This window comes from Salvelinus fontinalis, chromosome 5, assembly GCF_029448725.1.
Source record: "Salvelinus fontinalis isolate EN_2023a chromosome 5, ASM2944872v1, whole genome shotgun sequence".
In the NCBI taxonomy this organism is placed as follows: Eukaryota; Metazoa; Chordata; class Actinopteri; order Salmoniformes; family Salmonidae; genus Salvelinus; species Salvelinus fontinalis.
Window position 1 is genome coordinate 8,714,824 of NC_074669.1, and position 10,980 is coordinate 8,725,803.

Sequence of the window (10,980 nt, forward strand, 5' to 3'; positions counted from 1 at the left end):
ATCATGTTTGACTTATTTTAAAGCAATATACATTGTTTGTTTACATTCATGTTGTTTGTGGAGTAATACAACCTTTTGGGTTATACAAGAGAATCATTTATAAATTATATTCTCCAAGAATAATTGAAAAAATATCAAAGAATTTAAATGACCGCTGAACAGCCTCCCAGATCCTAGACTATCTTAACGAAACACCTCAAAGGATTTGACAATTATGGAACCATCATTCATGTTTAATAATGACTCCTGAGAGAAAATAATGTGTACACCTGTTTTATTAACAACAAACCACATAAACTGTCTGCAACAAGTAACTAAACTTTCATTTTACAGCAACAAATAATCTTCATAAACTATTTGATTTTACTATAAAGATTTTTCAGTTAGGATGCTGACACTACGCAATAGAATTGTTGGTTTCAGTTGATAGTTCCATGGATTGAACAGGTCCTTATGGAGCACACAGAGGGAAATCTCCTTCCACATAATTCATCATTCCAGGCATGTTTATCTTAAGCGGAAACACAGAATAGAAATGACCTCTCAAATCAACTCAGATATACACACAAAAAATCAAATAAAAAGTGTGTGTGTGTGTGTCAGATTTATTTGTTATACTTACTAGGAATAACATTTAATTTAATGAATGGATCAGTGAATGATAGTGGGCTTACTGTACCTCCAAAGTTCATCTGAACACATGGCTCTCTGGCACCCTTATAGTTATTGGGCTCGTCTTTCGCCCAGTTCTCGTGATCAAATTTGGATCCGTCACTCCAGAACCATAGCCTGTCCTGTGGAGAAGAACTGAGGTCTCAGTATCAAAGAAATCACATATAACTAGAACACAACCGTTTAAAGATGGAATCCGCAGTGGGGGGAAACAGCACCACTGACCACCCCACCACCATTGTTATTGATTTTGTTGCCAAGCTGAGGAGCGTTGAGCAGCATGTTAAAAAATGGTGGTATATCATGCGCCCTTCTATTACACGTGCAATGATATCTGAAGGGAAAAAGAGTGGTTGTTTTTTGCAGTAATTTGTTTGTTGCTTTTAGATATCATTTATACTTTTTGAACTATAACCGTTTTAAATTCGCATAAAAGCTCCTTAGGATTCAGTGGGAACTATTTGGATTATCTACTGCTCTTGAAATGTTAATGCAACAAACAATAAATCAGCATTGACATGTACAGACTGACTCACCTTAGCTTGCTGCAACATAGCAAATAGCCATTTAGGAGATATGTAAACTTTAATGGTGTTCAGTAAAAATAATAGCCCTTTCAAGCATTTATGCAACATTTCGGAAAGTAACTTGATGCCTACTGTTACAAAACCATGTAGCGTTGTTAAATGGAAGTAACCACTGTGTGAATATAAAATTCTGCTTTTAACAACCATTATACTGTATGATTCAGTGCCATATGCCCAGGGTTAGGTACTGTAGGTTACTTTCTAAATGTAATTCTGTTACAATTACTAGTTACCTGTTCAAAATTGTAATCAGTAATGTAACTTTTGGATTACCCCAAGTTAGTAACGTAATATGATAGCTCAAGAGGTGTTAGAAGAAGACAAATGAATATTACCGATTGAACTACATTTTTTTTCTATTAAGGTATTTTAACTTTTACTCAAATATGACAATTGGGTACCTTTTCCACATTTGCCTGAACAGCATCATATCCTCCAATCCAGGTCAGAGGGAAATCGCCAGTCTTGATCAACACCACAGCCTGTAGAAATTGGGACTCCACAGAGCTGTGCACAGACGCCAGGTTTGCTCCAAGGAACATACAGTGGCGCTAGAGCAAGCCGTAGACAGGGACAAAGACATGTCATACTGTAGGTATTAGTCAGTTGTCCTGTCTTTGTGAGAATGTGTGTTCTGGACTCTCACAATTAAATATTGGCCATCACAACTAATGTTCTTTGAAATAGGCTCTTCGAGATATTAGTTTATCTCTGTCTTAACTCGTGGCCTGTGGGTTCCAATATACAGGAGTTCTGACTCCACACATTAAATAAATATTGCAAAGCCTAGAAAATTCTAACTAGACAATAACTTAAATGGGGGGTTCAGTATTTTACGTACTGAACATGCATATGATGCCTGTTAAAATAAGGCAAAATCCCCTTTTAAGGTAACATCAAAACAAATAAGCAAGTTGATTTCAATTGAACTTCTTTAATTCACAGAAGAGGGTAAGCATTTTACCTCTGCTTCAGGCCATGTCCTTGCAGTCTTAACAAACATGAAGCAGCGTGAATTAAACTGGAACCAGCCTATGGGGCATGGGCTTTTTTTATCTGCTGAAGATGCCACCATAGCATCTGTAAGGAGAAGACAAAGGGCACGTTAGAAATTGCAGCCAACTTTCAAGGTGGGTCGAGACTGACTGATCTACAAATCACCTGGCATCATAAATAACTACTCAATATTATTTGTAGATCAGTCATTCCACACACACAAACACTCACACACACCACCCCGCTGCTACAACATTACAAATAATGATGTAAAGTGTGAGGTGAACTCTCTTACTTGCTTCGTCCAGAGTTAGGGTATCACCCAGTGCAAAGGCAGCGCTGAGAAGCAGAAGAATGGTCAACATCGCCATGGTGATAGTCTCCTGGGAGAGAAAGAGCGAGTGAGACACACACAAAGACAGACAGTGAAAGAGAAGCCATCAAGTCAAAGTCAGTGAGTACTTCAGAGTGTAGGTAAGTTTCCCAAACCTCTCTTTGAGTACCCGCAGCCATTCCACTTATCTGATATATTCCAGTACTATTACATTAGAGCAGATTCAGCTAATGTAGGGCTGAGGAATACCAAGTATCATCTGTTCCACCACATAGAGAAGATTAGCCTAGCACACTATATGAATATCCATGTCCCCAAATGGCACCCTATTCCATATAAAGTGCAGTACTTTTAACCAGGGTCAAATATGCTCTATGGGCCCTGGTGAAAAGTAGTGCACTATATAGGGAATAGGGTGCCATTTGGCATGCATTCAGATACAGTATTAGATGAACAGATGTTGAAATCTCACCTGAAATGTTCCGTTGTAGCTTCACTTCTTCGGAGATCTTCAGAGGTCTTCACTGGGTATCTCTCTCTCTGTCCTGCCTGTGAGTTGAGTTCTACCTCTCCCTACTCTCGTTTTTAAAGGGCCTGTCCAGTCAGACCCCTCCCTCTTTTTCTCTCTCTCATCCTTTAACACCCTTGCATTCTGTCTGTCCAGCTCAAGACATGCTGGACCTGTCCGATAGCTACCTGTTTGACAGGGTTGGGTTCATACCAATTTGAAGGTAGTCATTTGTATTTATAATTCAAAAATTAACAAGTTTTGGAAGAAATGAATGGGTTGCACGTTGCATTACAATATTGTTATGAAGATTCTCTTGAGCACAGGTGCCCGACTGAAGATTCTACTTAATTCTACCTAATTTGCACTGATGAGGACGTAGGCTTGGAAACACAATGACATTCAGAAGGCAAATCATTAACAGAAAAACCTTTGTCATCATTGTGATTTCTTTAGGTTGACTTTTTTTTGCAGTATAACTAGCTAGCTAGCTCTGGAATTTTTTGTAATAATTTGAATTATCTGTCTTAAATTTGAATGTGCTGCCAACCCTGCTGTCTGTCTGTTAGCTAATTATGAACTGTATTCACCCCAAAGTCACTGCATCAGAGATGGGCCACTCCACCCCTCAGGGGCTTACCAAGGCTGTATCCGAAATACCACCCTATCATTTTTGTATACACTACCAGTCAAAAGTTTGGACATACCTACTCATTCCAGGGTTTTTCTATATTTGTACTATTTTCTACATTGTAGAATAATAGTGAAGACATTAAAACTATGAAATAACACATATGGAATCATGTAGTAACCAAAAAAAGTGCTAAACAAATCTAAATAAATGTTATATTTGAGATTCCTCAAAGTAGCCACTCTTTTGCCTTGATGAAAGTGTTGCACACTCTTGGCATTCTCTCAACCAGCTTCATCGGGAATGTTTTTCCAACAGTCTTGAAGGAGTTCCCACATATGCTGAGCACTTGTTGGCTGCTTTTCCTTAACTCTGCATTCCAACTCATCCCAAACCATCTCAATTGGGTTGAGGTCAGGTGATTGTGGAGGCCAGGTCATCTGATGCGGCACTCCATCACTCTCCTTCTTGGTCAAATAGCCCTTACACAGCCTGGAGTGGTATTTTGGGTAATATGTCCTGTTTATAAACAAATGATAGTCCCACTAAGTGCACACCAGATAGGATGGTGAATCGCTGCAGAATGCTGTGGTAGCCATGCTGTTTAAGTGTGCCTTGAATTCTAAATAAATCACTGACAGTGTCACAAGCAAAGCACCCCCACACGATCACACTTCCTCCTCCATGCTTCACAGTGGGAATCACACATTCGAAGATCATCCATTCACTTACCCTTCGTCTCATAAAAACACGGTGATTGGAACCAAAAATCTCAAATTTGAACTCATCAGACCAAAGGACAGATTTCCAAGGTCTAATGTCCATTGCTCGTGTTTCTTTGTCCAAGCAAGTCTCTTCTTCTTATTGGTGTCCTTTAGTAGTGGTTTCTTTGCAGCAATTCGACCATGAAGGCCTGATTCACAGTCTCCTCTGAACAGTTGATGTTGAGATATGTCTGTTACATGAACTCTGTGAAGCATTTATTTGGGCTGCAGTGTGACGCGCAGTTAATTGCCGATTTCTGAAGCTGGTAAATCTAATGAACTTATCCTCTGCAGCAGAGGTAACTCTGGGTCTTCCTTTCCTGTAGCGATCCTCATGAGAGCCATTTTCATCATAGAGCTTGATGGTTTTTGCGACTGCATTGACTGACCTTCATGTCTTAAAGTAATGATGGACTGTCGTTTCTCTTTGCTTATTTGAGCTATTTCTTGCCATAATATGGACTTGGTCTTTTACCAAATAGAGCTATATACTGTACCAACCCTACCATGTCACAACACAACTGTTTTTCTCAAATGTATTAGGAAGGAAATAAATTCCATGAAATAACAAGGAACACATGTTAATTGAAATGTATTCCAGGTGACTACCTCATCAAGCTGGTTGAGAGAATGCCAAGAATGTGGAAAGCTGTCATCAAGGCAAAGCATGGCTACTTTGAAGAATCTCAAATATAAAATATATTTAGATTTGTTTAACACTTTTTTGGTTACTACATAATTCCATATGTTATTTCATAGTTTCGATCTCTTCAATGTTATTCTACAATGTAGAAAATAGTAAAAATAAAGTAATACCCTGGAATGAGTAGGTGTGTCCAAACGTTTGACTGGTGCTGTATATATATATATATATATATATAAGTATATATATAGCGCTACTTTTGACCAGGGCCCATAGGGATTTGTGATGCTATCCATGTCATTGCACATAGTATATAGTACAGTGGCTTCTGTTCCTGTTTGTTACCTTATTTTTATATTAAATAGAATAATCTACATGTCTCTAAGTGAGTATGTTTACATGCACACTAACAATTCAAAATTAAACTGATTATTGCATTAGTCATGTAAACGCCTTACTCTGCTTATCTTAAATCGGCATCCTTATGATCATGAGGTCATGATCGAAGTAAGCATAAGTTGATTAAAACACTTGGATTTTTGTTGAATCTTTCAAATTGATAGTACATGTAAACACCTTAATTGGAGTCCAAGCAGTATACAGTGTTGTGAAAAAGTATTTGCCCCTTCCTGATTTGTTATTTTTTTGCACATTTGTCACACTTAAATGTTTCAGATCAAACAACCTTAAATATTACACAAAGATAACCAGAGTAAACACAAAATGCAGTTTTTAAGTGATGATTTTATTTATTAAGGGAAAAAAGCTATCCGAATTGTTTCAATTCAGCCACATTGGAGGGTTTTCTGAGCATGAACCGCCTTTTTTAGGTCACGCCACAGCATCTCAATTAGATTCGAGTCCGGACTTTGACTAGGCCACTCCAAAACCTTTATTTTGTTTTAAGCCATTCAGTGGTGGACTTGCTGGTGTGTTTTGGATCATTGTCCTGATGGCCGGACATTCTCCTTCAGGATTTTTTGGTAGAGCGCAGAATTCATGGTTCAACCAATCACAGCAAGTCGTCCAGGTCCTGAAGCAACATAGCAGCCCATCACACTACCACCAACATATTTGACTGTTGGTATGATGTTCTTTTTCTGAAATGCTGTGTTACTTTTACGCCAGATGTAACGGGACACACCTTCCAAAAAGTTCAACTTTTGTCTCGTCAGTCCACATAATATTTTCCCAAAAGTCTTGGGGATCATCAAGATGTTTTTTTGCCAAAAGTGAGACGAGCGTTTATGTTATTTTTGGTCAGCAGTGGTTTTCGCCTTGGAACTCTGCCATGGATGCCAGTTTTGCCCAGTCTCTTTCTTATGGTTGAGTCATAAACACTGACATTAACTGAGGCAAGTGAGGCCTGCAGTTCTTTAGATGTTGTTGTGGGTTCTTTTGTGACCTCTTGGATGAGTCATCGCTGCGCTCTTGGGGTAATTTTGGTAGGCCGGCCACTCCTGGGAAGGTTCACCACTGTTCCAGATTTTCTCCATTTGTGGATAATGGCTCTCACTGTGGTTCGCTGGAGACCCAAAGCTTTATAAATGGCTTTGTAACCCTTTCCAGACTAATTGAAGTCAATTACTTTGTTTCTCATCTGTTCCTGATTTTCACTGGATAGTGGCATGATGTCTTGCTTTTTGAGATCTTTTGGCCTACTTCACTTTGTCAGACAGGTTCTATTTAAGGGATGTCTTGATTCAACAAATCTGGCAGTAATCAGGTCTGGGTGTGGCTAGTGAAATTGAACTCAGCTTTCCAAAAAATGTGATTAACCACAGTAAATTCATGATTTAACAAGGGGTGGCAATTACTTTGTCACATAGGGCCATGAAGGTTCGGATAGCTTTTTTCCCTTAATAAATAAAATTACCACTTAAAAACGGCATTTTGTGTTTACTTGGGTTACCTTTGTGTAATATAAAAATGTGTTTGATGATCTGAAAAATTTAAGTGTGACAAATGTGCAAAAAAATCAGAAATCAGGAAGGGGGCAAATACTTTTTCACAGCACTGTATTTGATCGGTGTATATACCAGCAGCGCAAGCCTCCCTTTTTTTGCACAAGTGAATTGAGTTTAGCTGTTTACATAATCGTAGTGAAAAGCTTTGTGCAAAGAGCAAAAATTAACGTAAACCTCATTATAATCTCGCAGTGGGATTTAATTTGAAATCTTCTTTAAAAAGTGTATTAAACTTTAGTTTTAACGAAAATGTAGTAAACTGAGCAATACATACATATTCACCTCTTTATAATACTTATTGTTGAAGAAAAGGTTCAAATGAAATTAGGGTTATGGTACATTTTGCACTTTGCATTTGCTCTATGAAAATTGTGACTTAACTTTATTATTTGTTTGTAATGGCTATTTAAAAAAATATATTATTTTTTATTGTCCAGGCTTCTGATAAAAATCAATGAATGAGACATTCCTAACATTACACCCTGTAACAACAACTTCTGTAAGGCTATCGGTCCGGTCCAGCCAGCACGGCTGCAATAGAACAGGAATGGCTGTCATTCTGATTCTATGAATTCTGTAATTGTACAGATGGGGTGGAGGGTCAATGTCTTAAGGCTGAGGTGCTGAAGGGAGATATGCTGCAGGACCAGGGGAGTAGAGAGAAGGGGGAGATGAGGAGAGGAGATGAGAGGGGAAGGGAAGGGAGGAGGACAGGTGATGGGTCAGTGTCTTAAAGCTGAAGTGTTAGGGGGTAGATATGCAGGTGGACCAACAGCATTCCTTTTTGAGGAGAAGAGGGGGTGAGAGGAGGAGAGAGGGGAGGAGAGGGGGAATTGCTAGCGTGCCTTTGTGCGTGTGAGGCCTCTCTCACCACACCCGGTCGTCTAGGTGAGTTTCTGAATTGCAGGAAGAACAGGACGATGGAATAGATGGAATTCTATGTCCCAAATGGAACCTCTCACCAGAGCCCTATGAGCCCTGTTCAAAAGAAGTGGTTGGAATAGGGTGCCATGTGGGACACAACCATAGGGTCTAAAGTCTACCCCTTGATACCCTGACCAGTCTTCTATCATATCCATCTTCTACAATCGGGATCCTATAGTGGCCTGACCTCTGACCTCTTCTAGTGTAGCGTTTAGACGTGAATATCTTTGATGGCAGGAGTGCAAAATAAGTGAAAAAACATCATAAACCTCATAATTATCTAGCAATAGGGCTCTGGTCAAAGTAGTGAACTATATAGGTCATAGGGAATATACTGCCATTGGGATACAACCTATGTCTTGAAGGTTTCCTGTGTAAAACTGTACTTAGTGTATACAAGATATGTTGTTGGCTTAAAGCTACAATACTTTATTGAACACTTATATTCAACCCACAGAAACACATACAGTATAAGGCCTTCCCTCTGCCTCCCTTCAGCAAATCTGACCACAACTCTCAAATCAAATCAAATGTTATTGGTCACACATATTTAGTAGATGTTATTGAGGGTGTAGAGAAATGCTTGTGTTCCTAACTCCAACAGTGCAGTAATATCTAACAATTCACAACAATACACACAAATCTAAAAGTAAAAGAATGGAATTAAGAAATATGTACATTTTTGGACGTGGCATTGACAAGAATACAGGAGAATACAGTATATACTGTTCATATGAAATGAGTAAAACAGTAGAGTAAACATTATTAACGTGACCAGTGTTCCATGTCAATGTACATAGGGCAGCAGCCTCTAAGGTGCAGGGTTGAGTAACCAGGTGGTAGCCAGCTAGTGACAGTGACTAAGTTCAGGGCAGGCTACTGGGTGGAGGCCTGCTTTCTGTTTAGAAACGAAAGCTCAAACAGGAAGTACAAGTGATGTGCTCAATACGAAAGTGGTCCGATGAAGCAGACGTGAGGCTACAAGACTGTTTTGCTGGTACAGACAGGGATATGTTCTGGGATTTTTTAGATAGCATTGAGGAGTTTACCACATCAGTCACGGGCTTCATCAATAACTGCATAGATGACGTCGTTCCCACAGTGACTATACGAACGTATCCTAACCAAAAACCATGGATTGCAGGCAATATCTGCACTGGGCTAAAGCTACCGCTTACAAGGAACAGGACACGGACATGGACACGTACAAGAAAACCCGCTATGATCTCCGAGGAGGCATCAAACATGCAAAAGGACAATAAAAGAGGAAGGTGGAATCCTATTACACTGGCTCTGACGCTCGTCGTATGTGACAGGGCTTGCAGATGATAATGGATTACAAATGGAAAACCAGCAGTGAGATGCCCAGGGATGCAGAACTCCCAAATTAGGTAAATGCTTTGATGCTCAGTTCGAGGAATAGAAAACTGAGTCTTGTTGAAAGACCCTTTTGTTCCCGAATGACTGTCTCACTCTCTATGAGAAAAACTTTAAAACAGGCTAACAATCGCAAGGACGCCGGGCCAGACTGAATACCAGTACTTGTTCTCAAGGCATGCACATACCAGCTGGCAAGTGTCTTCACGGACATTTTCATTATCCCCTTGTCCCAGTGTGTAATCCCAACATGTTTTAAACTGACCGCCACTGTCCATGCTCAGCCCCCTCCTATACTCACTGTTCACCCACGACAGCGTGGCCACGCAAGACTCCAACACCATCAAGTTTAATGACGACACAACGGGGGTAAGCCTGATCACCGATGGCGATGAGACAGCCTATAGAGAGGTCAGAGACTTGGCAGTGTGCTTGCAGGACAACAACCTCTCCCTCAACTTCAGTAACACCAAGGAGCTGATCGTGGACTACAGGAGAAAGGAAGAGCTCGCCCTCATCCATGGGCTGTAGTTGAATGGGTCGAGAGCTTCAAGTGCCATGGCATCCACATCACTAAGGACCTAACATGGTATACACACACCTGCACAGTGGTGAAAAGGGCACGTAAGTGCTTCTTCCACCTCAGGAGGCTGAAAAGATTTGGCATGGGCCCTCAGATCCTGAAAAAGGTATGCAATTCTACAGCCTGAAATATTGCCAAAGATTCCAGCCACCCACGCCAGGCTAACGTCCGAAAATCCGTACTGTTTCATCGGTAGTCTGACTTTTTTATGGCAGTTTTGGAGCAGTGGCTTCTTCCTTGCTGAGCGGCCCTTGAGGTTAGGTTGATATCGGACTCGTTTTACTGTGGATATAGATACATTTGTTCCTGTTTCCTCCAGCATCTTCACACGGTCCTTTGTTGTTGTTCTGGGATTGATTTGCACTTTTCGCACCAAAGTACGTTCATCTCTAGGAGACAGAACGCGTCTCCTTCCTGAGCGGAATGACGGTTGCGTGGTGTTTATACTTGCGTACTATTGTTTGTACAGATGAACGTGGTACCTTCAGGAATTTGGAAATTGCTCCCAAGGATGAACCAGACTTGTGGAGGTATCCAAGTTTTTTTTCTGAGGTCTTGGCTGATTTCTTTTGATTTTCCCATGATGTCAAGCAAAGAGGCACTAAGTTTGAAGGTAGGCCTTGAAATACATCCACAGGTACACCTCTAATTGACTCAAATGATGTCAATTAGCCTATCAGAAGCTTCTTGAGTCATGACATAATTTTCTGGAATTGTCCAAGCTGTTTAAAGGCACAGTCAACTTAGTGAATGTAAACTTCTGACCCACTGGAATTGTGATAGAGTGAATTATACGTGAAATAATCTGTCTGTAAACATTTGCTGGAAAAATTACTTGTGTCATGCACAACGTAGATGCCCTAACCGACTTGCCAAAACTATAGTTTGTTAACAAGACATTTGTGGAGTGGTTGAAAAACAAGTTTTAATGACTCCAACCTACGTGTATGTAAAACTTTCGACTTCAACTGTACATGTGGTGCAGACATTTTTT

The 10,980-nt window shown here is 40.1% G+C and overlaps 1 protein-coding gene across 1 annotated transcript; it reads right to left on the minus strand.

The window, feature by feature from the left end:
* Positions 1-257: 257 nt before the first annotated feature.
* LOC129855032 (ladderlectin-like) lies at positions 258-3,152 on the minus strand. Its single transcript, XM_055922280.1, has 6 exons — positions 3,062-3,152; positions 2,551-2,638; positions 2,224-2,339; positions 1,661-1,810; positions 680-794; positions 258-511 (listed from the first exon to the last, which is right to left on the minus strand). Exons 2-6 carry the CDS (start codon positions 2,624-2,626, stop codon positions 420-422), a joined length of 549 nt encoding a protein of 182 aa, XP_055778255.1. The 5' UTR covers positions 2,627-2,638; positions 3,062-3,152; the 3' UTR covers positions 258-419.
* Positions 3,153-10,980: the final 7,828 nt, after the last annotated feature.

Excerpts from the sequence above, each read along its gene's own strand:
- LOC129855032 (XM_055922280.1), bottom strand. The coding sequence starts at position 2,626 with ATGGCGATGTTGACCATTCTTCTGCTTCTCAGCGCTGCCTTTGCACTG. Across the intron at positions 1,811-2,223 it reads GGACATGGCCTGAAGCAGAG|CGCCACTGTATGTTCCTTGG; the intron begins GTAAAATGCTTA and ends GGCTTGCTCTAG. Across the intron at positions 795-1,660 it reads TTCAGGCAAATGTGGAAAAG|GACAGGCTATGGTTCTGGAG; the intron begins GTACCCAATTGT and ends TCTTCTCCACAG.